Genomic DNA, 27,730 nt, shown 5'->3' on the forward strand with positions numbered 1-27,730 from the left:
CATAACAATCTACTGTTAGAGGTTCATTGACGGAAATCCAATATTTGTTTAGCTTAATTCATAAAGAAAAGTATATGCATTGGACCAGAAACAATGGGGACTTGAATGTTGTGGGTGATATTTTTTAGACACGTCCTGATTTAGTGGAGCTATTGAATATGTTTCCTCTGATTTTGATTTTTAATTGCACATACAAAATCAATAGGTATCGACTCCCACTACTTTAGATTATTGGTGTTATGTCAATTGAGTTGACTTTTTTTTATTAGTTTTGCTTACTTTGAACATGAAAGGGATGGAAATTTTACATGAGTTCTAAAAAAGCTGAAGGAGTTGTTCACATTTGAGAACTTGTTTCCTAAGGTCACGATGATTGATCGGGAACTTGCCCTAATGAATGCCATTGAAGTTGTTTTCTTATCCTCCACCCATATATTATGTGTATTCCTTGTTGCAGAAAATGTGGGTGCAAAGTGCAAAGAGTTTGTTGATGGTAATAGATAAGAACATGTGATGAAGCTATGTAATAAAGTCATGTATTTAAATAAGATATTGGAGTATGAGAAACACTTGCAATAATATTTTGAACGAGTATGTGTTATCTTCCTTCCCTAGTAGATTATGTTAAACAAACATGGTTTTCACTCTATAAGGAGAAATTTGTTGACAAAGTTACGAAAGAGTTTAAACGTATAAAAAGAGTTGGTGTTGACAAAGTTGCATGTGGATGTTTCATTAAAACAACACACGGGTTTCATTGTGCATGTAAACTTGCTCATTTTTAAGTACAAGGTGAACTTGTTCCATTGGATTTGATTTGTGTAATTTGGAGGAAATTGCCCATTGAAAAGTATGGAGTCATTGAGAAGAAAGTGAGACACAATTGGACTTAAATGATGAATGTAAAAAGTTGGAGAATTATTTCACCACCTTAGATATTATTGGTCAGAGAGTGGTGAAGAAAAAGGTATGTGAGTTTATATATCTATTTACAGCTTCTATGTGTTTGTCCCCTGCGAATTTCAAGACTAAAACTGAATCCAAGAATAGTAAAAGGGGTCAGAGAGTGATGTGCATTGAGATCCTTCATATTAGGAGTATGTTGATGTCTTACACGGAAGTCGAACATCCAAGATATCATCTATTAAGGCTCCCTTAAGTCAACTGTCTATTAAGTCTTCCTATATTCGTCTTAGTTTCCTATTTTTATGCAAAATTATATTGAATATATTATAGCATGAAGGCTGGTGGAAATTGTGTTTTCTCGTGCTATTTGAGATTTACCTGGCTAAGGTGAAAAGGCATGGTTTTTGGTTCATATGTAGTTAGATGGTCAAGTTTTTCACCACAATGATGTGCATTCCAAGGGGTTCAGTGACACAGTTTTAGAAGTTAGGCATCATTTAAGAATGTCTATCTTAGGTTTTCAAAGGCGTGACAAATGAATGATGATTTCTGATATGGGTTATCTTATTGCTTCTATATATAACATGATATTGGTCTCGTTTTCATTTAACCTTAACATCATGTTCTTTCCACTTGTGTTATTTCTCTATAGGTCTGTGAATATACATAAACTTATTGTAGTTGATTTTGTGAACAACACTCATTAGGTTTAGTTGAAGTTTGATTGTCTGTTGCCTCTAGTCACTAATTGTTGGAGAGAAAATTGTGTTGAATGTGTAAGAGAATGAGAAACAACACATGTGAGACATATAAAGCATTGGGAAAGCAAAATCAGAAAGTCAACATGATTTGGATTGTATCAAAAAATTGTATGGTCGAAATTGCATTGACACTTTGTATGATAGAGATTGCATCGATATTTTTATATGGTCTCTTATATGAAATTACACTAGTAATAATTTTATCAATCGTATTTGTTATTTCTCTATAATTCGAATTGGCATTATGTTTGGTAAAACTAATATAGTAGCAATTAGTTAAATAGGATATATAACTTGTAAGAGAAAGCAGGTGAAGTTCTATTTGACAAAGAAATATGTTGAGTTGATTTGTTTCAACATTTGGACAGCATGTCAAAGAAGATGTCCTATGCAAGCCATTTGACATTGCGCATGAATCAGAACTACTGTTGATTGAATTTGACTCAGCAATTAACAGCAATGCAAAATATTACCAACCAATATTATGGAATCATAGGTGGCACATAAAAGATCTGGAAGGATCAAATCAGAATAAGTGTGAGGGGGAACTTTGAAGAAATTATTCATTAAAGATCACAAGGTCATTGAAGAAGATAGTGGGACATAGTTGAATTTAGAAGAAAAGTAAGAAGATCTGAAGAGGTATTTCAGTACACTATATATTGTAGGCCAGAGGATGATGAAGAAAAAGTTTGGGAACTAACACACCCATCCACAACTTCCATGTGTCCACCACCAGTGAAGTACAAGTCAACCACCAGTGAAGTACAAGCCAAATAAATAAGAAGAGTAAAAATGGTGAAGAGAATGATGTGCATCGTGATCCATCGCAGTGGGAGTATGCTGAGGGATCAAGAAAGTCAGACTACGAAGAGATCATGTATAAAACCAATTGAAAGTCAATCGTGTAGTAAGTGTTCAAAACTATAATACTTGTCTCAGTTTCTTGTTTTCTTACATCACTACATTGATGATATTGTTGATGTAGGTAAAGATGAAAATTGTGGTTTTCGTGCTATTTCAAGTTTACTTGGATGGGGCGAAAAGTCCAGGTCTTTGGTTCGAACACAATTAGTTACTGAAGTTCATCAACACCATCAAATGTATTCCAACGTGTTCTATGACACAATACCAGAAGTTAGGAGTGTGTTGCGGGTAACTAGCTTGGACGTGTAAGGTCGTGAGAAATGGATGACGATTTCTGGTATGAGTTACCCTATTGCTTCTAGATACAATACCATATTACCTCAACATCACATTCTTCCCATTAATGATAGCTCCATGCATAACTTCTAGTAGACACAAACTTATTACAGTTGGTTTTGTTGACAATATTCGTTGAGTTTAGGATTGAAACCCAATTGTCCCTTGCCTCCCGTCATAGATTGAAGGAGACATAACTGTAGTAAAGGTGCAAGAGCATGTGAATCAGCATATGCGAGACATATTAGACATTGAGAAGAAGAAGTTAGGAAGTCAACATAATTTGTTTTGTATTAATATTTATATTTATATATTTTATCGGGTATAATTTGTAAAAATGTCAAAAAGTTATGTTTTTTTTCCAAATCTCACAACTTTTTACCAATTTCTTCAAAAGTTCAAAAAATTTTGATTCATACCGGATTTTTCAAAATGTCTGGCAGTTCTTATAAGTAACCGGGTTTCTCAAAAATCCGGTATAATTACACCGGATTTCTCAAAAATCTGGTATAATTTCATTGAATTTCTCAAAAATCCGATATATATCCACCAAATTAAAAAAACAGTATTTCATCCATGCAAAAAATTTGACATAAAACCCGATACTTCAACGAAAAATCCGATAATTGCATAAACTTTTAAAAAATTCAGATATTTTCGGAAAGAACATAATTGTAATTGCGAGTAAGGATCCGCATTTCTAAAAATTGCGACATTAATTACACTTCTATACATTAAAATTATAAAAATAAAAATCTCCATTTCTTTTGAGAATTCCGGGTGCCGGGTCAAACTGGGGTGACCATCATAAAATCTCTAACCCATTCATTCGGTGACCCAATTTTACAGCTCAAAAAGGACAACGCTTCGCAGAAGTAGGAGACTGTAGGAGTGATTGAAAATCTCAACTCGCCAAGCTACTGAAACGAACTCAACACAATCTCACTCCTCAAATCAAACTCAGTAGCGACCTCGATTCATCCAACCCTCGCTATGAAGAAGACGCTATGGTTCCGTCAAACCCACACTACCTTGACACTATCCCCTACCATTCGCGCAGCAGTTACCGGCATTGCCACCATAGCTGCCGTCGGCATCATATTCGTTCTAAAAGATACCAAATCGTCTAAACCAATTGCATCCTTAGTTCAATCTAACAACGCTTCCGAAAAACCGCTTTCGATTCCCGGCTTGCAGAACCTCGGGAACAATTGTTTCCTCAACGTCGTTTTGCAGGCTCTTGCTAGCTGTGTTTGCTTTCAGAGTTTTCTTGATAGTGTTCTTGCAGAATATGAGAATGATGAACCGCTTGGTGAAAACATGCCTCTTGTCTTTTCTTTGGATTCTTTATTACAAGGTAGCACTAGCACATTTTTCAATTCTTTGATTGAATGGAGTTTGCTTTCTCTAATTGTGCATTGGAAAGAAAATTGTGATCGTTATATGTTCCATTTTACATTCATTCAATTGAGATTAATGAAATTTGATTCTGTAATTTTACTTCATAGTTTACTACTTGATATTCGTATCGAGCACGGGCGAATCACTGTTATATACTTTTATAAATTGTAATAGTGTACTGCTCTCCGTGCGTGCAGAGCTGAGCTCGGTTAGTACAGAAAATGTTGTATTGAGTCCGACAAATTTAATGCGTGCTATGTCCAGCTACATTCCAGATTTTGATCTGACGAGCCAGCAGGTAGAGTTGCGTTCCTTTTGTCATTTAGCTTGTTGTTTTAACTCTCTTTCTGCTCGGTGCTTAGTTTGTTTGTTTTTGTAGGATGCTGCTGAGGCGTTTGTTCATCTACTGTGCTCTTTGAGGGAAGAATCTGGAGGTTGTTATGCTCCAAAGATAAGTTCTTTAGCAGACATTTTTGCTTCTAATAATAGAATTCTTACTCCAATACAGACGGATCGGCAGAGTGAGCCAGAGAGATGGCACCGCCTCTATCTTGGACCCTTTGACGGGATTCTTTGTAGCAGCTTAACTTGTCAAAGTTGCTCGTCCCAGGTATAGGAGACTTTCGTTAGGGCAGTCTAACAAACTTTTCCTTTTTAGTTGATTGCATGTACACTCTCGGTTCTTGTTTGTAATTTTAGACCACCTTCATAAAAAACTATGACACTCAATTCTGCATCTTTTGCTGACATCTATTATGTTTGAAACCATCATATAACTGGCAATCAGGAGGACTGTTGTTCAGATTATGTTTTTATTGACTTCCTGTTTTGGTTAATATTGCTGCATTTGGAAGTAAAAAGTTGTAGGGTAAGTTACAACCACTTGCTAAAACATCTTGGAAGAATTAATGCCGGTCATTTGAAAATGGCCAGAAATACGAATATAGGAATTTGGCTTTAGGTTGGCATGACTTGGGTTCCAGAAGCTGAAGAAAAATGTCAAATTTAGTTTTGTTCTATATTTGAATTTTGTTATTACAGGTATTGATCATTGACCTGTTGATGGATTTAATGATGGTAATGGTAAACAGTATAAATCATAAGGTCACAACATTAGTTGACATGATGATGAGCCTCATTGTTGCATGTAGGTTACTAAAATGACTAAATTCATCTCACATAAATACTCCAAACATGTAAACAAGTTACTAATGACACCATAGTGAGCTTTTTGGTTGGTCCAGTTCTGTGGTCTGTGTGAGGCATGAGACCTCCATGTTAATAGCTTTTTCTTTATTATGATATGCTGCTGATTACACAATTTCTTGATAACAATCTTATTTATATAATTTTTTATTCTGGTTTTTAATGATAATATCTTCTTTCTTCATTTTTAATGTGATTCTGATAGTGTTTCCCTTTTCCAATTTTTTGTATCTTTTTTAAATATCTTTAAACTTCATATTTGTTCATTTTGCAGATCTCAAATAAATTTGAAAATTTTGATTGTTTGCCTCTTTCGCCCGTGCTTAGTAATAGTTACACTATAGTAAGTTTTAATCAATATCACTTATACTGTAGTTTCAATGTTATTCCTTTGAGGCTGAGTGCTACACGCCTACTGTAACTTTGTTAAATTTAACTGGTTGCAGAGAGTTGGTTGTACACTGATGGATTGCCTGAAGCAGTTCATTGTAGCTGAGCACATTGAAAACTACCACTGCAACCACTGTTGGCATAAGGCTGCAATTAAGTATCTTTCCTTGATGGAAGGAGACAAGGTCATCTCTATGTGATTCTTTTATTTATTTAGATATAGATACTTTTATTTATTTAGATATAGATAAAGATAGCCGAGTGATGCATAGATGTTGGTTCCTGACTCTAGTAATTGACTATTTTTTATGTTGTCAAGTTGTGAATTTTTTGCCATTGTTACTCAGGTAGAACTTGGAAAACTAAGCAGATGCTCTGACCAAGAATTCTGCGATTGCCAAAAAACATATAATCTTGAAAATCTACCGTGGTCAAATAGGTTTACACATGCTTTGAAGCAGCTAAATATTGCTCGGTGTCCAAGGGTATGCCTAACTGTGCTATCTGGCATCTCTAATTTTCTCATGTATATCTCTTCTTTTGTTGTTCAATCTCTGAACTACTGAAACATTTAATTGTCTGTTGGTAGGTTTTATGCATCCAGCTGAAAAGAGCTCACATGATTGATCTTGGAGAGTCATTCAAACTCCAGGTAACCTCTAACGCAATGTAGCACGGACACGATACATATCTGATACGGTGATACGTCGGTCATTAAAAAATATATGATATGATATGTTTAAGATACATATATAAATTAAAATTATACGTTAGTTCAATCATTGTCCAACAAAAACCAATTGAATTTGCAAAATTTAAAACCTTGAAGTGGTCTGATAGAAATGGGTGCATCAAAATTACAGTACATAGGAGAGAGAACAGGTAAATTAGAGAGAATGGTAATTAAGGAGAGAAAAGTTTGATTCTTGATATAGAAAAATGAACAATCATGAGAGTTAATTAAAGTTGAGAGAAGAGCAATTAAGGAGGGAAAAATTTGGTTCATGTTCTAAAACATTAAACAATCATGAGTTAACCAACTGTATCCGTAGTGTATCGAAGACGTGTTGCTGCAGTACCAGGACATATTGGATTTTTTTTTCAAAATAAAAAATTTCGGATACTCCTTCGATACATATCAGAGCGTATACCAGATTCATTGCGCTAATGTATTAAATTCTCCATTCCTTTAAGGCTTCATTTTTGTTAATCCTCCTGATCACACAAAAATAAATAAAAGTTCACCAAGCATAACGCTTATTTGATTGCACTTTTAAATGGCTATGTGTTGGACTTGGACATATACTTGACTATTATTTTAGAGCTGCCTGAGTTTTTTATGATTTTTTTAATAACCGAGCAATATATTAATTTTCTTGAATTTCACTGAGTATTTTTTTTTGCCTTGATGATGGTGTTTCAGGGCCATATTTCATTTCCATTGATTTTGGATATGTCCTCATTCATGACAACTAGACTAGGAGTAAATATACAGGAAAATGTACAAAGTCCACCATTAAATATGCAGTATAACAAAAAAAGTTCTTTGCCAAACCATAGCAATGTGCATTCTGAGATTAGAATGATTAAATCCAGTGGCATTTATGGAGAAGCAAAAGAGCAGATTGATGCAGATACTCTTATTGGTGATGCAGATACTCTTAGTAGTAGACAGGAACTTGACGAACTTCCGTGTTCTAGTTCTTCAGAAAGCCTTCACTCAAAATCACAGTTGCAATCCATTGACAAGGTTGGTCCATATTTTCTGTATTGATTCATTTATTTTACATTGAACTTTTAAAGAAACAGTTGGTATCCGTCTGTCAATCTCATGGCAATGACACTTAAATCTCTATTAAAGTGGGGGCTAAAAGATCTAATGAGAGGCAAAAACCATGAAAAATGTCACAAGGATTAGGGACTACAATCAAACTCTTGACCAAATCTAAGGACTGAACAAAAATTTAAGTTTACATGAAAGTGTATTTTCTTCTGAAATGATCTTTAAAATGTAAGGAGGATTAATATGACATTGACATGATCGGCGATGTTCTTTTTTAGTTCTCACATTTTGTGCTTTTTATGCAGGTCGATGTTGCTTGTAGTTCAGTTTCTCAAGACACATGTTTGTATCAACTTGTTTCTGTTGTGGAACACTTTGGAAAAACTGGAGGAGGGCATTACAGTGTTTACAGATGTGTGAGATCCGAGTCCTCAGTCGTCTCTGGCAATTGCTTCAATCAAAACTCAATGCACTGGTTTCGTGTTTCAGATTCTCACGTGGATGCTGTTTCAGTGGACGAGGTTCTTTCTGCTGAGGCCAGCTTGCTATTCTATGAGAGAATTCCAAATAACTGAAAATTAATTCTTCTGTATTGTTTAGGGAAGTTTTGGGTGAAGGAAATGCATTGTCTATATGTTCTTAATTAGAGGAGTCTATAGTGTGGCGTTTTAACACGACCAGGGCTGGTGGTACATGTAATGAAGTTGTTCAAATTTCCAAACATAGGCATGGCTCAATACCTCGAAAAGAAAAGAAAGAATTAAGCCTGAGCTTTTGAAGAGGGTAATTAGAATGAAGATGTGATCATGAATCACAAGAAATTGCATTATAAATCACAAGAAATTTAGGAAAGAGAAAAAAAAAGAAAATTCTGTACTAATACTTTTAAACTGAAAGAATCTACCTCGTGTCTCACGAGTTTCTTGGTAGAGATTATGCATTTGGTAGAGATTATACATTGTCAAATGACAATGAAAACTTTGTACCTTTAACACGAGTATTAAAAAAAATTATTTGAGAGAACTAGAATTTAAATCTTAGTTGAAATAATCTATCAAATATCTGCCTGAATTTGTTCACTTAATACACAAATTCTACCTTATTTATTTCATCTTCTTGCTTGTTCGACTTATACCCTTTTCATGATGTTGTTTATTTTCCCGTGATTTTATCTATAGAATTTGGCTATTGTTCTTGAGTTTTGTGCCTCAGAGTTTATTGGACGTCTCTGGGACCGTGTCCGACCAAGGTTTAAATATGATTTGAGGTCAATGTATTGGCAAATCTGCCATGGTCTATTGAGTGACTAGCTATCAAAAGGGGGTAGATTGGTTATTCACCATTTTTGAAGTTCGCTTTCGCTGTACTTTTATATCAGTTTGTGGGATTTTGATTGCTTTAGTCATATGCTGTCGGGGTTTATGACATCACCCCAAGTCTTTGTGACGGGGCCTCGATCCTTCTGGTCGCACCCTGGACTCGTCGCTACTTTTCAAGATAAAAAGGGAAAAGACAATTTAGTGGATTTTTTTCTATACTCCAATGGTCGTAGTAAATTATGTTATGTATGTCATGTTTTTCTTTTACAGTAAAAGGAATACGAAATTTAACATATCCAGGTGGTCTTCCTGCCGCTTGTTCACTATGGGGCTGGTCCATACGCTTTCCTTCGAGTTAGCCACTTTTCTTCATCAACTTGGATTGTTGTGCTTAAGTGGTTGGAGGCTGAATGGTCATTTCCTTAAGTTGATTAATTAGTAAGGCCACATGAAACTCTAACTATTTAAATTACAATGTTGCTAAAGTGAGAATATATGAAAAATCAAAAATTTATTTTATGTTTTTCCTTTGCAACCTAAATCTATTATAGTCTTAGTTATAATCTATCAACTCATATGTTAGAGTCTAAAATCATCGCAAAAAATTAATTTTGTAGCGGTTTTTGCTTGTTTGTGAAAGCTTTTAGACCCTATAAGCAAACCATATTCTTGTAATACTCTCTCTTCTATCTCTCCTAATATCACTACATTCTTCTCTCTTTTTCTCTCCCTCATCTCTCTTGCTCTCATTTAAACTAATTAATATTTATATTCGTGCGCGTGCACGAACATAGATGTATATCTTTAAATTATTTATAAGTATGAACTAGTAAGATACTCGCGCTCCCGCACGATTAAATTTATTTAGTATTGTATAAAATATATTTAGACACATATAAATTTGAAATGAGTTGAATTAATTATAAATGAACAATAATCATATAAATTCAATTGTATAAATAATCTTATAGAAAAAGGACCCACGAGATGGAGAAAAAAAAATGAAATTTTAACTTTTGAAAATAAAATTTTTCTCTCAAATAAAGGTAATTGTTGATTAAAATAAAATAGATATTGTGTTCATAGTGACCCGTGAGAAATAAAAAATTATTTGATGCGATATAAAATGTATTTAGATACAAATACAATATTTGAAATAATTTACGTAATTATAAAATGAACAATAATCATATAAATTTAATTGTATTAAATAATCATACAAAAAGAAGAAAAAATGCATCGTGAGATGGAGAAAAAAATTAATATTTAAAAGAAGAATTTTGTCTCTCAAATTAAGACAATGGTTAATTAAAATAAAATAGATATTGTGTAGATAGTGACCCGTGAGATAAATTAAATTTGATTATCAGTATTTTTAGTGATAATAAATATATAGAGAAAAAAATTAAATTAAAATAAGAAAGTGTGGGAAAATAAATGTGAGAGAAATTTAAAATTTTAATTAAATTTAAGAGAGAGGATGTGTATGTTGGTGGAAAAAAGTTGATCAATGAGGCCAATAAGTAAATGACACTGGTAAGACAATATAAGACCATGTATAATGGTTTCAACACTCAACACCCACTTTTTCAACTCCCAACACTCCACATCATTTTCTCTTTCTTCCACCTAATAACTCAACACCCATTCAACTTTTACACTCTCTAATGGTTTTTCACTCAACACCCTACCCCACTACTTTTTATTTTCATATTCTTATTTAAATTTTATTTTTATTTTTATGATTACATAAAATTACAATTATCGATTAAAATTAAATTAAAATAATAAATACTTAATAGTTGGGATTTTGAAAATTGTTGGGATTTTGGTTAAATGGAAAATTAGTAGAATTTTGAGTGTTAAAATGATTATTGGGATCCATTTCACTAAAAAAAGACACTTAACTTCAAAATAAACACTAATAGAAAGATAATAATAAGATTAAGATAGTGAAAAACTTGGTTTTTTTTCTGTGTCCAAATCAAATGAATCAAGTCTCTATTTATAGAGAAAAAAAATCATAAATTTTGGTAAAAAAAAAATAAAAAAAAATAAATTTGCAACGAAATAATTGAGTTCAAAGTATTAAATGGATAAAAATCTGGCCAGCCAATCAGCCGCTGCCACATGCGCCCCTGCGTCAGTGTACATTGTGTTGAGTTTTCTCAACATCTCTCTCCTCCAACACACACTCAACACTACTCTAAACACCCATTGCACATGATTTTGCCATGTTGAGTTTAAATAAACACACTCATTGCACATGGTCTAATATGGAAAAGAGTTTTAATTGAGATATTTGTTATTTACTTATAAGTCTTTTTAGTAGTATAATAATTTTAAATAGAAAAATAATTTAAACAAAACATGCAATTGATCTTTTATAGTTAGATAATAGATTTCTAAAATAAAAAATATTGTATATATTTCTATTTTTTTAATAAATTAGTTCTATCCATTATAATTTAACTAACGAAATCACACATCTGAAAAAAAAATACAATCTTTTAAGTTAAAAACATATAAATAGTTTAAAAACCTACAAATAGAGTATATTATTATGAAATGAAAATAGATTTTATTACAATGGAAAGGAAGAATTATAGTTCCCACTCCACCAGAGAAGAGAAATGATTTTATTACCGTGTATCATGTATAATTACACCGTTTTATAACTTTATACAAGGCCAATATATATTTAAACATCAACAAAATTTTCCTAGCTTAAAATAATTTATTGCACAAAATTGCAAATAATATTTCAATTATGAATCGGTGGCTTTCTTCTAGCTGGAGTATAATCCATTGCAAATACTTCATCTCCATTATTATGATCTTCTTCTTTTGCCTTAAACACATGATCTTGTGCTTCTTTATCATGAGAAATACTCACTGCATCATTGCTTTTTTCTTTCAGTATTCTTGCTGCAAAATATATAGAAAACATTTAAAAACTTTGAAGAATAAAATAAAAAAATTTAACAAAAAATAAATTATGATGCTCTCTAAGTATAAAATAATATATACCTCTAGCTTGGATAGAGATGAAGCATAGGAGAAAAAGAATCACTAGTAAGAAACGTTTGTTTTGTGCAATAGCCATCTTAAATAATTAGAATTGTGTTTGTGTTTGTGTTCTATATAACACAATATGTTGATTTGGAAGCTTTATATAGAAAAATATTAGTAGTTTCTTCTAGCTATGAATATGAAATTACTAGTATTAGTAGCCAATTGTTAGGAAGTTTAATGCAACTATATGATTGTGGTATTATGAGTGTCAACATCAATGTCTCCTATTTGTCTGCCTAGATAGGATGGGTATGTCCCTTTAGGGAGTGACTTAAACAAGAAAAACTATAATCCATGATTCATGAATGTCAACTTCTATTATATACTATTTGGACCAATTTCAATTCAAATGTTTCCTTTTCAATTTCTTTTCATTTTATATACTTTAATAATGTTCACTAAATAAGTGTTTCATATATTTATATTAATTAGGAGTTAGCTTTTCTCCCTTAAACTTAATTAACAATAAGGAGACAATCTCTACCCTACCTATTATAATTTGTTAAACTTTGTTATGGAGTAAATTTTGCAAGTATATATCTTTCCTTTGCTATCAACGTCTTAATGTAGAATTACTATCAAGATCGTCGTAATCGTAGACATGTTATAGCTCTTTTCATATTTGACGAGAACAATATTGATGTGTTTAAATCAATAATAGAACAGAAAAAGTTGAGGCAAAAGAAGACATTTAAATATTTTAACAATTAGAATTTTAGAATTTACTAAAAAAATTTAATGTTAAAGCTGACATTTAAATATTTAATTTTTTTTATCAAGTTTGAATTATCTTTCAAATAACCGACTTCAAAAAATAACAAGAAATAAATTTTTTATGGCAAACTATATTATAAACTCTCTTGTACTATGTCGATTAAACTAAAGTCTCTTATTTTTAATTTTTTGAAGTCTTTCATATAAGAGTAACAACAAAAATTAAATGTTACAAAATAACTAAATAAAATTGTTTTGAAAATAATTTTTTAAATTATCAATAATCTATTTATATTAAAATTATGAATTAAATATAACTTTAATTCATTTATAATTTTCATGTTTTAATTTTTATATAAGGTAGGAATTAAAAACTATCAAAATTAAAATATATTTAATTTTAAAATATATATTAAGTTGGTATTATAATTATATAAATATCAATTATTTTTTATTCAATAATAATTTATGTACTCAAATTACCCTATAATTAATATAATAGTGTTCCTTTGTTAAAAAAAGAATAATGTTTTATTTATTTTTTTTGTAAGAAACAAAAGAACCAAAGCTCTAATAGAGAAAAATAGGGTAAAATGTTTAGCATTCTCAACAAGAATCTAACTATTTTCCTGTACTTTTACCAGTTGAGCTAAGTTGAAATTAAATATCATTATAGTCATATTTTACAAATGCTAAAGTTTGTTTATTTGGTGGCTTGATACTCTAAAATAAAATATATATTTTTGGATATATAATATATAACAATACGTTCATTATTTATCATAATAACACATATAGCAAACAAACAACATTGAAAAAATGTGGATGCATGCATGTATGAAAACTTTAAAAAAAAATTATTAGTTTAGAACAATACATATGAAACAGTTGGTGCATTCCCAAAGGGACTTTGATTGAGGAAAATGTCTATAATCTTGAGCTGATTCATTAAATTTGTGCCATTAAATATGCAGACAAATATAATGCCTTACTCTCAATTTTTTTGTAATGGCCATCTCTTAGGACTGCAACATGTTTTAACTGTTTAAATACCCCCCTTCCCTCTATTGTTGACTGACAAACATATTGAATTATTGATTTGACCCACCTGTCCATCCATTCACATACAAGGGGGGAAATTAATTTGTATTGTACCATGCCACTTGCCACATAAATTATTTTTTCCCTTCAAATATAAAATTTCCCCTTAAAACATTTTTTTTTTCACATTTGAATAAATTTCTGAATACCTCTTCAATTTCACATATATAAAATATATGTTGAGAAGTATGTCTTAAAATCTTAAATAATGAAAAAAAATGGTTTGAGGTAGCATAAACTTGAATTTAGTTTGCCGGGGGAGCTGGTGGCAGCGGCACAACAGTGGATTCGGGTCTGACAGGTGGTTTGGTTAGTCGAAATCAGAACCAATTCGTATATATTGGACTTTCTTGCTTTAATTGGTGAATTCATTTGTTTACAAATTATATTTTGGATTTATTATGAATCAATTGAGTTTCAGCAATTATAAATACGTATGTCTTGTATGTTTGTCATCACAACCTAATTTTAAAGTTGAGTTTGATAATCTTAGTGGTAATATTAGAGAGACATTAGTAACTTCCTAAGAATGTGTTCTCAAAATTTGAAAAAGCTTCAAAATATTCAAGGGAGATTGAAAAACACTTATAAACATCTTGAATTTGTATAATTCATATATAGAGTTGGAGAAACTGAAAAATAGTTAGGTACAAAATAAGGTTTGTTCTTTAGAATTTAAGTGACTATTTTCTTATAATTCATCGTTAATTTTTTGTAACAACTCTTTGAAGTATAGCAAATCAGAGAGTTGTTTTCTCCTCCATAATAGATTGCTTGATAGATAGGAATAAATACGTTATCGTGTTTATTGTCTTTACTTTATTTTATTTTGCCAAGTTAAACTTGTGTTGTATTGCACAAAGTTAATTTTTTTTATTGAAGACCAATTATTTTGATTGTTATTTGATTATCATTGTTCATTACCCATACACATTACCTTTTTGGTGTGATTGAATTTTAAAGACTGAATTTTAAATAAATAATTTTTCTTGAAGTACTTTTAATTATTCTATTAATTTTATCACTTATCTCTAAATTAGGTGTGCCACAACGAATATTATAAAACTATTTCTTAAAATAAATTTACAAAATAAGTTTTAAAAACTAAGAACTCATTCAAAAGACCCTTAATCTCCTTAACAAAATTTTCTATTTGAGAGCATGAGATGAACGTTTGCATATGTGATAGCATTACAACGTGGACACCACATCACTGTGAGGTCATATGCACCATTTTACCCAAAAATATATTTGGATTCATCCTATTGTAGTTAGACTAATTTGTCTATAAGTGACAAATCACAAAATAATTTAACCGATTTTAAAGTTTGCAGCAGGTAGATTCTCAACAGAAGTGATTTTGATTTGATTGAAAACCAAATAGCTTTACAACAACTAAGAAAAAAATCAAATAAACATAAAAAGAAACTTAAACTTTCTGCATTATTTGAAAGCTATATATAATATCAATGAAAATTTGATAATCATTGAATTGTGTTGAGATGACTCAAACCTATTTATAAATGCGTGTGCCGCTAAAAATAATAATACAAAAAAAACTTTAACTATTCTGTAGTCGTAGAGGTAGACACGATAAATCAGATTTAATATCATATATCTTATTTTGCTTTCACATAGTTTAGTCTTAAATAAGATGTTTTGTTTGGTCTAATTATTTTCTTTTCAATGAGATTTGATGAATTAATCATAGAGGCAATGTCATTAATGAATGAAGGGACAATACCCGACCATGGTGAGACTAAGATCATTTTCAGATTAAGAAAATGTGAAAATGTTTTACTTGCTTGTAGGATTAAGACAATAGACATTGTTTGTGTAGGTCACATGGGATGAGTCTTATGTTCATCTACCATGTAGGGTTGCTTTGTCCCTTAGAGATTGAGCATGAAGCCAAACGTGATTTTGAGAGCTTATATATTAATTAAAAGGTAGCTACCTAGCTTTATATGATAGACATGACATTTGATAGTGAGAATGAAATTAGCAACCAAGTGGGCTATGCCTTAACTCAAAATTGGACCGCCCCATATTGTGGCTTCATGCACTCCACCAATTGCTCCTCTCATATCTAATGGTTAAAATTAATGAATATTATTTTCTCTCTCCTTATTTAATTACTTACTAATTTTAATCATTAGATTAAGAAGAATCAATGATCATGATGAGGAGTAAGTCTTGATAACTTACTCTTGGAGTAAGAATATCTCTCTCTCTCTCTCTCTCTCTCTCTCTCTCTCTCTCTCTATATATATATATATATATATATATATATATATATATATATATATATATATATATATATATATATATATATATATATATATATATATATATATAAACTACACAAGATACGTGTTTGTACAATATCAATACTACATGGATTTCACAATCACAATTTTTCAGGTTAATCTTCAAAAAAATAAACTTAAAGTTTTGATTCCAACAAAACCTATGATTTACAAAAAAATCGCTACCAAAATAAATCCTAATGGTAAGCAATTCTATAACGAAATAAAGCGCAACCTAACCTGCAATTTCTATGAAATTAAAAAATATATATATATATATATATATATATATATATATATATATATAGAGAGAGAGAGAGAGAGAGAGAGAGAGAGAGAGAGAGAGGGACGTCAAGATTTGTAGTGGTTGAGTTACCGTCCTCACTAAGCATAATCCACTCTTAAATGGCTGCTCATTGAAACTTTTTGGTCTTTAAATATTATTTGTGAGAAATTACACGAGTTTTAGTACAATTACATTATCCAAATAATAATGAGAATATCAAAATTATTCTACCTGAATCCCTTGACTCGTACATAGTACTCGAACCGAATTCTTTTAGAAATCTTCACACTAAATTGTCTTGAATATTCTAGCACCAACAAACTATTTCAAAGTCTTTGTTCTGCATCCATCTCTCCTCTCTCCTACTGGTATCTTGAGCATTGGTCTGTCTGAAGATTGAAAAGAACTGCCACATTGTCTGTAGGCTTACACACATCACTACCAAGATGAACCTGGAAAGAAGAACCTCTTTCTTTTCCACTAGAATTATCAAAACCAGCCACAACATCACACACCTTGCGGACCTCTGGAATCTTAACCAATTATTCAAAGAAACGTTAAATTCAATAAAGAATCTCCTTAACAATCACAAATCTCCTACCATTAGATTTAGATCCATGTAACAATGGAAAAATAATAACGTAGAAGGTTAAAGAATTCATTTGCAAGTGTTCAAGAAAGATTTAAAAATATTTTGAAAATATGAGAGAAAAAGTGGTTTATGAGTTTTCAAATCAATATTGGAAGTGCATGTTTTCTAACATTGTGAAGGTTTTATGAGAAAATGATATTTATTTATGTTGGAGATCTAGAACAAAAATGAGAGAAAAATGGTGTATGGTTTGAGTCAAAATCAAGAGTTATGATTGAAATCATAAAAACAAGTGATTTGAACCTAGAAGCAAAAACTATATGAAACTCATTTGCATGATTCGAGTCACAAGATATGTGATTCGAGTCACATGATTTGAATCTGACAAACTTGTGTTCGAATCAGAGTTCCAAAAGCAACCAGAAGAATTTCCATTTCAGTATGATTTGAATCAAGCAATCATGTGATTCAAATCAGAGTGTTGTGATTTGAATCAAACATTCTCGTGGTTCAAATCATGAAACCTAGAAATGCATTCTTGAGCTCTCTGTGAGTCTGATTCGAGTAAAACTAATTGTGTGATTCTAATCACACTGGAAGAATCTCTTTTTCATAAAATTTCAAAGAATTTTTGAGATTCTATAATGGTCGTGACTTGAATCATTCTAAAAAATAGTTCTTGATTAAAAAACTTGATAGATTGATGATGAACACATTTTATACCGCACTTCACGGCTCGACGCACATTGTTTTTAGTTTTTTTTATTACTGATTCATTGTCATTTTATCGTATTATGTCGATTTTATTTATTTGTTTCAGGTGTTTGGCCAAAGAGATTGTTCGTGCGAGAAACCGAAGTAAAATGCAAGTAAAGGAAGAATTGTGGTTTTCTGGTACATGGAGACCAATATGGGGTGGTGGGCCGGTGGCGTCCTCCATGCACCCCCTTGGCACATCTTCCATGTTTTAAGCCATGGACACCTCTATGGGATGGTGGCAATCGCCTTGAACCCAGTTTGCAGAAAAATATCAACAGACTTGGCTAAGTCTTTGTTCCACTCTTCCTTATATTTTCTCCACGAACCACATGATTTTAGGAGATGAATTTTGATGCCAGACCATTATATGTTGCCACTTTGAATTGGAAAAAAGGGTCCATGTTTTATCGTATCATTATGCACTTTTGAGCTACAATTCCTTTCATAGTTTTATGCAGAAAATCACTTGTAAAAGTGATAGTTTCTCATATTGGGGAGCTATTACACCTCCAGTATTTTATGCCTACTTGGATCATTCTTGCATTCATTTTAGATCTGTATTTCAAGTTCCTTTATGTACTCGAAGTTTAAATTCCCGCAACAATTCAAGTTTATTTTTGGTTATTACTACAAGTTATTATATATCGCTTTTATTATTTATTCCTGTTGCAATTATATATATGCGTGGGTTGCCGTTGTTTACTGTTTTGTTTATGATTACAATAAACTTTTTCAAAAACCTTATTATAATCATACCTTTCATTAATAACTATAACTATAAGTTTATTTCTGAAATAATGTCCGGCTAAATCCGTTGAGCCAAGTATGTCAGAAATAAACTTTTTAAAAATATTTTTCTGGTACTATTTTTAATTGAATATTTTTCAAAAGGTTTTACGTGTCAACGAAAACTCTAAGTCTCCTTGATAGCTGGAAGTTCTCCAAAAGTATGAAAAGTTGGAGGACTTTGTACTAGCCATTCCAGTATGGTTAAATTTTGTTCAACAGTCCAAGGAATGTTTGCCCTTGTTATGTTATTTCCACTGCTTGAAGTGATTGTTACGACCACGAAGAAACGACGAATCCTAACTACGGATATATAAGAGCCAAAACTGCTAGGTTTCAAACCAATAGAGCGAAAGCGTGAGGATTGTACCGGATAGTAAAAATAGGACATTAATTTCTAAACACTTCCAGAGCACTTTAGAATTAATTAGGATTTGTTTGATTTTAAAAGAATATTCCTTAACTTAAATGGGTGAACGATAGTAAAATCCATGCGGTCTTGAAATATAGCAGAGGTCAACAGAACGAGAGTTGAGACTAATGTTTTTAAACTAATATCTTCCTTCGGAAAAGTGATTTTAAAATACAACCTATGCCAATAATTTATTGAGTCCCAAAGAAATGATTATAAATTACATTTTGGTCTCCTTTAATTAATATATTCCCCAAATCCAATTATAGCCTTAACTTTAGTTTTAAGTTCCCTTATTGCCTAAAAATATAATTTACTCTTAGATTTACAAAACGACTATAGATAATGGTGAAGTTGATTATTAAATCCTCGTAGGATCGATAATCTTTTATAACTATAGTGATAAGTTCGTTTACTTATGGATTAGCACCCATCGATTAATTTCAATCATATTTATTAAATTATAATCAAATACTTTGATTTATGCATGCTGAAATATGGATCTAAAAATCAATCTAGAAATGCATAATTGATGAAAAGACTCAATGACATAAAACCAAACCAAAAGCTTAATAGACAAACAACAAAACTATAACCCTCGAGGTATCAGAGACATGCAATGCAACTTTAGCCTTCCATTTTTTGTATGCTTGACATGCTTGCAATTATAATTGAATGGACTTTAAGAAGAAGCGTGTGATCAATGATTTCATCAATTTGCTTGTGCTCCCCCTGAAACATTTCATAAAGCACAAAAAGCATAAAGCGCATAAATCAAATTTAGACTCACATTACAACTTCTCCTCATTTGACAAGATAAAAAAGAGATAGATGCTAATGAGTCTAAACGCAAAATAACCAGCAACACAAATGATAATTCAAAGACACAAATTAGCTATACACAGATAAGAATAATATACAACATTATATGATATATTACAAAATACGAGGATAGACATGCTAAATGCAACAATATGAGCATATAAACATGCATCTACTTAACACAAATACCTGATCAAAATATATATGAATGGAAGAATAGATAATGCATGAACAAACAAAATAATATTCAAATGCACATAATTAACATGATGCACATAGAAAGATTTTAGAATGCAAAAAACAAACAGTCATACATTCACAAATTAGAAATTAATGAATGAAATGAAGAATGTAAGATTAAACATATAAAACAAAATAAAAAGAATGATATTACAAGATATAAAAGTTGAAAATCCTAACAAATAAGGTTGGTTAAAGTATATCTTACTACAAAAAAAAATGTAAGTTTACAACATAATACAAATAAAAAATGAAATAAAATATGGTCTAAATCTATTTAAAACTCAAAGACATGTGTTGCGGATTTTTGTTAATTTAGCCATCAATGTGGCAACTCTAATTTTCTATTTTAATTTGTTAGAAAAAATAATAATCTCCTCCCAAAACAAAAACAATAGAAAAATAACACATTAAACATTTAGGGTCTAGCCTCTTAACAGCTACAACTACATTATACCTAACATATCTCAACAAACCCAACAACATTGGAATTAGGAATGAAAAATTGTGGTGGTCAAATGAAAGTGTTCAAAGTATATTTAGAGTAAAAAAGAATTGTTTTAAGAATGCTCAAAATTAACGGTTTTCATGAAGTTTTGTAAAACATTTGTTCTAATCTTTCTCTTTAACATATCAAATCATTTTTTATTGATGTTAAATTTTATATACATGATCTATATGATAATACCTTTCAATCCAATAGTAGGTTTTGTTATACTGATATGTAATAAAGAATTATCAGAGGTGTCATGTTTCTAAGTGTGACACATTGGTATCATTTGATCCTCTGTGTGTGTGCTTTCTTATAATTTTTCTATGTTTCGACATTTTTACACCTACACCATTCTTTAAAATAATTGTTTTTTACTCTAATTTTAGTCTGAACACTTTTATTTTACCAGCTTTGCTATTCTTACACCCTTTTTTTACACCACTACCTACATCGTATACACTGTTTACCGTATTTATACAGTGAACAATATTTTTTAATAAAATATTTTTTTTAGAAAAATATTTATTTTAAAAATTTATTTTATAATACAAATATAAGATTGTGTCATTAACCAACTTCACAGCTGTATTAACCATAAAAATATAAGTCAATAACCAAATTTTACTTATAATTCATTAACCACTTTCATTACTTCATTAACCAGTAAAATACAGACTATTAACCATATTCTGACACTAAATTATGAATAATATAACCAACATTTACACTACATTAACCAATTTTATTTACTGTTTAATATTTTCTTTATGTTTGAGAACTCATTAACCAAGTTATGAATTGTATTAACCAATTTTATAAATACGATTAACCAAAGTCATATGAATTTTTTTATATCAAAATATATATTAACCAAACTTTGAACTGTATTAACCAAGTTTTAACATTTCATTAAACAAAGTAATTTTGGAAAAAAATATATTAAAAAAAATGAAAACATTGTTCACGTATTTGTGAATAGTGTCTACGATGTAGGTATAACATTTGGTGTATGAATAACATTTTTTTTATTTTACCACCACAATTTTTTACCCACGGGTACAAAATCTCTTGAGTCTCCCAAAGTCTCTTTAATCACTTTTCCAATCGTTTGAATCATTTTATTCCACATATCATCTACACTTCCTTGTGTTTGTCCAAACTCTCTCTCCAAAATTTTGCGTTATAACTTTCTTTTTATTCTTCAAATACCACCACTTAATTCGTGGCGCTCTCATATGACTTCTTCTCTTTGTCTCCCATTAATTTTTACATTCATTACCAATACTTTATTTTAAATAGTTAAACTCTCTTTCAAATCTTTAATGACATGTAATTATACTTTTGGGAAAATAAAATAAACTAATCTACTTTCATTTTACGAAAACAACCTGCCATATTAGGCTTATAAAGTCTTAACTAAAGATGTTAAAATAGACTATTCGGCCTTAAACGGGCGGGCCCTGGTCAGACCTGAGCTTTTTAAGGCTGGGCCAAAAAGGCCCTGTGTAATATGAGCTCGATAATTACTACTCGAGCTCGGCCCTAGATGGACTTCAGGCTACCTGGTCCTAAACGGGTTTTTTTTATTTAAAAAATAAAAATAAAAAATTTCATAATATTTATTATAATTATAATTAAAAATTATATTATTTTAAGTATAATACATTTTAAAGTACTATATTATCTCTTTTAAATACTATAATGTGTTTCTAAATAAAATATATGTTTAAATTGTATAAAATAATATTTGAATATTTAACTTAAGAGAAAAATTAATATAATATGATGAAAGAATGTTGATTATATTAATGCATAATATTTAGAAGACAAAGATTGAATAGAATAGAGAAAAAAATTAGTGAAGTGAAAAAAATCAATGTGCTATTTTAGAGTTAAAAAAATATAGATATATATTTTAAATTTTTTTTATAATTACGCGGGTCTGATGGGCTAGCTCTAATGGGTAGCGAACTTTTTAGAGCTGGACTAAAACGGCGCTGGAAAATATGAACTCTAATTTTAAGGCCTAAATTCTATAATTTTCCGGCCCTAACAGACCATAAGCTAATCCATTTTATAAGCTCTAGTCTTAACCATATTGGAGTGGTGTAACTAAATATCATAAGAATCTGACAACAATGCCTAACTATTTTTCTAATTCCCTGCCCCCTTTTTTTTACCCAACTCAAACTCAATTATTCCATAATTATTGGAGACATGAAGTGAGTTCATAATAAAGTAATAAAACAGCCAATAATGAAAGCAACTACTTGTTGAGATCATAAAAGAAGCTTTATATATGCAAAATCCCTTAGAAACAAACACATAAAAAGTGTATAAATTTTATTGCATCTTTTATTATTTTATTCATCTAGATGCAACTAGTGTTTGACTAAGCAACTCACTCAAGACTTTTCATACTAGATAAGGATAAGGTAAGGTAAAACATATTGAGAACAATATGGTGACCAAGAAATTTTCACCTTCTGGTGCTGCATAAAACTTTGACAAATCATATATGTATATACTATATGCTCCCTCAAATTCTCATAACTTCAAAAACTATATATTTACAAGTGATGAATTCTAAATATATGATTAAGCATCAACTAAACTAGTGCTTTCTCCTCCACAAATATCTGTGATTTATGTGTGGATTTCATTATCCTCCTATCTTCAAAGTTCAAAATATGTCTATACATTGAAGCTCATAGATAGAATTGCAGGGTAATTAAGCACTATGATTTGTGCTTTTTTTTTTTTTCTACCAAAAATTGTTCTATAAGAAGAAGAAAAAACTAGTGGAACTTTAATTATGGATTGGTGGATTCTTTGATGCAGGTGTGTAGTCCATTGTATCCAACAAATCATCATTTTTTACTTGTGTTTGTGTCTCTTCATGATTTGGATTAAACTCACTACTTAGACTCTTTTCACCCCCTTCTTTGATCTCTCTCAAGTTTCTAGCTGCAAAAAACCAAAAGAAAAAACTTACATAAATATGACAAAACTTTTATTTGAAACGAATATGAATCCTTTGCATCTATTGTATGATACAATAAATGCGAGAACCGTTAGATCCGTTCTTACGACTATTGTATCATACAACAGCTATCTGCAGAGAATTTAGTCTAAAGTGGAACTAAGCTTACCTTGAGTTGTGGTTGAGATGAAGAAAAGCAACAAAAATGCAATAAGAAGAAGACGTTTGTTTGGAGCAATAGCCATATCTAAATTACTCTAAACTCTAGGAATTTGTATTCTATGGCTAAAGTATAAAAATTATGAAATTTTGAAGTTGCATAAGATATGGTCTAGTAGGAGCTTTTTATAGGGAAGGAGTTAAGTTAAGTAGTAGTAATTGGCAAGAGAGTGTATTATAATTTGTGAAAGACAAGAAAATTTTTTGTTGTGAATTTAGGTTCAAATCAATGTCTCCTACTTTGTCCTCCTTGAAAATGACAACACTTTTTGCTTCAAATACAGGATCCAAGTGAAGGGTTCCATTCCCTTAGTGTCCCTCAAATTTTTTGCCATTTAGCTATTAAAAATACACAAAGTGAAAGGGTTAGAGTAAAAGAGAAGAGGAAGAGAAAACAAAGAAACATGTTTTGAGGAGAGGTGGGGCTCCATTCCTTGTATACAGGAGAATTGTAAGGGGGTCCAATCTTATAACATAGGGTAAGGTGAATTCTACATTTATATACTGACAAATAGTAATGACTTGTTAGTCTTTATATAGGCAATTTATGAGACTAGACACAAATCCAAATCTTGAGCTAGTTAAATGTTTTTTTTTTTTTTTATATATAAATTTTTCTGTCTTATTCTACTAGATCTAGAAGAGAAGGTTAATGATAATTTAGAGTTTGACTTTGAGATCATTATTTTCTGTCTTATTCTAAAACAACAGTTTTTTTTTTTTATAATCAAAATAGCTTCTTAATTTCGGTTAACAAACATAAAATATATAGTTTTCATTGTTGTTGTATTGAATATTGATCTAAACTACAAATGAGTTGTTGTAACTAGTTGTTAGTTAGATTAGATTTAGTTAGCTATATTGGATTTAGTTAATTAGTTGATTAATTAAGTCGGTTATTATAGATTTTAAGTTTTAAGTCAACATTTTAAATATAAAGGCCAAGTGTAATCATTGTATGTGAATAAAAATCTTACATTTTTATCTAAACATATTTTTTCAGAAACCTGTCTTTATCTTTTATAAATCTCGTCATCTTTTGTTGCAACATTATTTTTTCTTTAAATATCTAAAAAGTAAATTTTACATTAATAAATATCAGATTATTTTTATAAAATCTATAAGAAATGAATCAATATAGATTAAATGTGTTCATAGTTCATGAAATGCATTGAACTGAACCATATTAATAGTTCAGTCCAGTTTTTAAAAATCACTTTAATAAAAAAATCAGTTAATTATTAAATCTATTTCAATTCAATTTTAAATTAGTTTAAAATTAATTTTTATTTATAAAAGGTTTAGAATCAGTTTTTACTTATAAATTTGTCCAGAACCAATTTGTTGTTATAAATCAGTTTTATATTATAAATTTAAAATTGTTTTTTTTTAATGAAAAATTCAGAATTGTTTATTTTAAATCTAACTTTAATCTTTCACACATGTATTAATTTAATCAATCAATTTTATTTGTTACACTTTTATTTATTGATACATTTCATTCTAAAGAATTTATTTCGATTTGAAGAGTATTTCATTTTCACTCTACATAATTTAAAAAAATTGTGCAACCACAAAAAATAAATATTAATATAATTAATACTGTTACAGTATTATTTTACCAAATTTTGCTTAGCAATCGAGTTGGCAATTCCTTTAAAAAGTAAGAAGTATTATATTTAATGTAAATTTTAAGACTAATAAGGAGGTTTGGCACATTAGTATTATGCTTTTATATATTCATATTATATATAATATTTTCAATGTATGCCTTGTATCATAGTATTGTCAATTTGTCAAAGCTAAAAAGTATTTATAGATAGTTTTAGATAATTTTATAAAATTTATGATAGAATAGGCAATAATCATTATTAGTTTGGATTTATTATTGATTGTATATTATTGTATATTATTGTATATTAATGAGTATTATTTGGTGTTGACCATATAGTATTAGTTACCATAGATATATCCTTGAGATGAGCATTCTGTTATAGAATGACAGCTATGAATTCTTGTATATATATTGATTGATCATGGAATAGAAAGATCAAGGAATTATATTGTTTTATGGTATCACGAGTCCTCACCCTTTCCTTTCACTTGCTTCCGCAATCCTTTTCTAATTACCATGTCTGAAACATCATCACCTAATGTGAAAACCATGTCTGAAACTCAAAAATTCCATCCTGCCTTGTCTATCACCAATGTGAAATCCCTTATTCCTATCACGTTGGATTTAGAATCTGGGCAGTACCGCTCATGGTCGGCGTTATTCAAAGTTCAAGCACGAGTCCATGACGTGCTTGAACATATCATCCTTCCTACTGATGCAGAGGCGAAGGCTGCATATGAGAAGAACAAAGCCGACGATCTCGCTCTCTGGAAGCGTCTTGATGCAGTGGTCTTGCAGTGGATTTATGCCACGATCTCTTCCGACATCCTCACCTCCATTCTCATTGACGATGACTCGGCTGAACATGCTTGGAAAAGTGTTGCTGATCTTTTTCAAGACAATAAAAATTCACGGGCTATGTACCTTAATAAGGAATTTACCAACACAAACCTTGCTGATTTTTCGACGACAAATGCTTATTGCAATCGTCTTAAAAGTCTTGCCGATCAACTAGCCAATGTCGGAGCTCCGGTCAGTGATCACAGTATTGTTCTGAAAATGCTTCAAGGCTTGACAGAACAATACTCAAATTTTGTCACCGTGATGCAGAACAAGAAGACCTTACCTACCTTTGCTACGGCTCGGTCCAAACTTGCATTGGAGGAGACCACACTTTTGGAGCGAGCAAAGCAAGATTCTGGTTCTACTGCCCTTGTTGCTAATAATTATGCTCCTGATGCTGGTTCCTCTTTTCAACCACCACATCAAAGCAATAATTCCAATGGTCGTGCAAAGATCAACAAAAACCGCAACAATCCCAAAAACCGTAACAAAAATAATGGCGGCGGTAACAGCCAAGCTAGTGGTGGTCGCGGCAACAACCGCTGGGGTAGTCAGACCGGTGGTGGTGGACAGCATTGGAATCAGCAGCAGTGGACTCAACCTCCTTGGTGGGCGTTGATGCAAGCTCCTTGGGCCATGCCTCCATGTCCTTACCCAACTCAACCATGGGCTCATCAACCTAAGCCAAGACAGCCTGGGGTATTAGGCCCGAGACCACAGCAGCAGCAAGCCTATGCAACAACAACTCCAACGGACATCGAATCGGCAATGCATACGATGTCCCTTTCTCAACCTGATCCGGATTGGTACATGGACACCGGGGCAACGTCTCATATGACGTCCACACAAGGTAATCTTTCGTCTTATTTTAATTTGAGAAAAAATAATGGAATTCTTGTTGGTAGCGGACACTCAATTCCAATTCGCGGTTATGGACATACATCCTTACCTCCACCAAACCCACCATTATCCTTAAAAAATGTCCTTCATGCACCTAAAATCATTAAAAATTTAGTGTCAGTAAGGAAGTTTACTACTAATAATAATGTGTCTGTCATCTTTGATCCGTTTGGTTTTTCTGTGAATGATTTGCAGACGGGGACGCGCCTAATGCGATGTGATAGCACAAGTGAGCTTTATCCCATATCCTCCACAAGTCAAAATATAATTTCTCCAAATTCTGTTTTTTTAGCGTCGTCCCTCTGGCATGATCGTTTGGGTCATCCGGGAGCCTCAGTTTTAGAGTCGCTTCGACAAAATAAAATGATTGATTGTACTCGTACCTCTAGGTCTATGGTTTGTCAATCTTGTGTACTCGGAAAACATATTAAGTTGCCTTTTGTTGCATCCACATCTATGACATTTATGCCTTTTGATATTATTCATAGTGATCTTTGGACATCTCCCGTATTGAGTTCTTCGGGACATCGTTATTATGTGCTTTTTTTGGATGACTATTCTAAATATTTGTGGACGTTTCCCATTGCTAAAAAATCACAAGTTTTTTCTATG

General features: G+C 31.1%; 3 protein-coding genes across 3 annotated transcripts; 1 reads left to right on the forward strand and 2 right to left on the reverse strand.

Annotated features, from left to right (window-relative positions):
- Positions 1–3,662: 3,662 nt before the first annotated feature.
- On the forward strand, positions 3,663–8,483 carry LOC131662012 (ubiquitin carboxyl-terminal hydrolase 27-like). Its single transcript, XM_058931682.1, has 9 exons — positions 3,663–4,227; positions 4,469–4,569; positions 4,651–4,881; positions 5,752–5,820; positions 5,924–6,052; positions 6,215–6,352; positions 6,457–6,519; positions 7,291–7,617; positions 7,956–8,483. Exons 1-9 carry the CDS (start codon positions 3,864–3,866, stop codon positions 8,223–8,225), a joined length of 1,692 nt encoding a protein of 563 aa, XP_058787665.1. The 5' UTR covers positions 3,663–3,863; the 3' UTR covers positions 8,226–8,483.
- A 3,034-nt stretch (positions 8,484–11,517) lies between these two features.
- On the reverse strand, positions 11,518–12,155 carry LOC131662013 (uncharacterized). The gene is made up of 2 exons (XM_058931683.1): positions 12,000–12,155; positions 11,518–11,897 (listed from the first exon to the last, which is right to left on the reverse strand). Exons 1-2 carry the CDS (start codon positions 12,073–12,075, stop codon positions 11,734–11,736), a joined length of 240 nt encoding a protein of 79 aa, XP_058787666.1. The 5' UTR covers positions 12,076–12,155; the 3' UTR covers positions 11,518–11,733.
- Positions 12,156–23,023: 10,868 nt separating this feature from the next.
- On the reverse strand, positions 23,024–24,246 carry LOC131662014 (uncharacterized). The gene is made up of 2 exons (XM_058931684.1): positions 23,711–24,246; positions 23,024–23,525 (listed from the first exon to the last, which is right to left on the reverse strand). Exons 1-2 carry the CDS (start codon positions 23,784–23,786, stop codon positions 23,368–23,370), a joined length of 234 nt encoding a protein of 77 aa, XP_058787667.1. The 5' UTR covers positions 23,787–24,246; the 3' UTR covers positions 23,024–23,367.
- Between the last annotated feature and the right edge of the window lie 3,484 nt (positions 24,247–27,730).

This window comes from Vicia villosa, linkage group LG3, assembly GCF_029867415.1.
Source record: "Vicia villosa cultivar HV-30 ecotype Madison, WI linkage group LG3, Vvil1.0, whole genome shotgun sequence".
In the NCBI taxonomy this organism is placed as follows: Eukaryota; Viridiplantae; Streptophyta; class Magnoliopsida; order Fabales; family Fabaceae; genus Vicia; species Vicia villosa.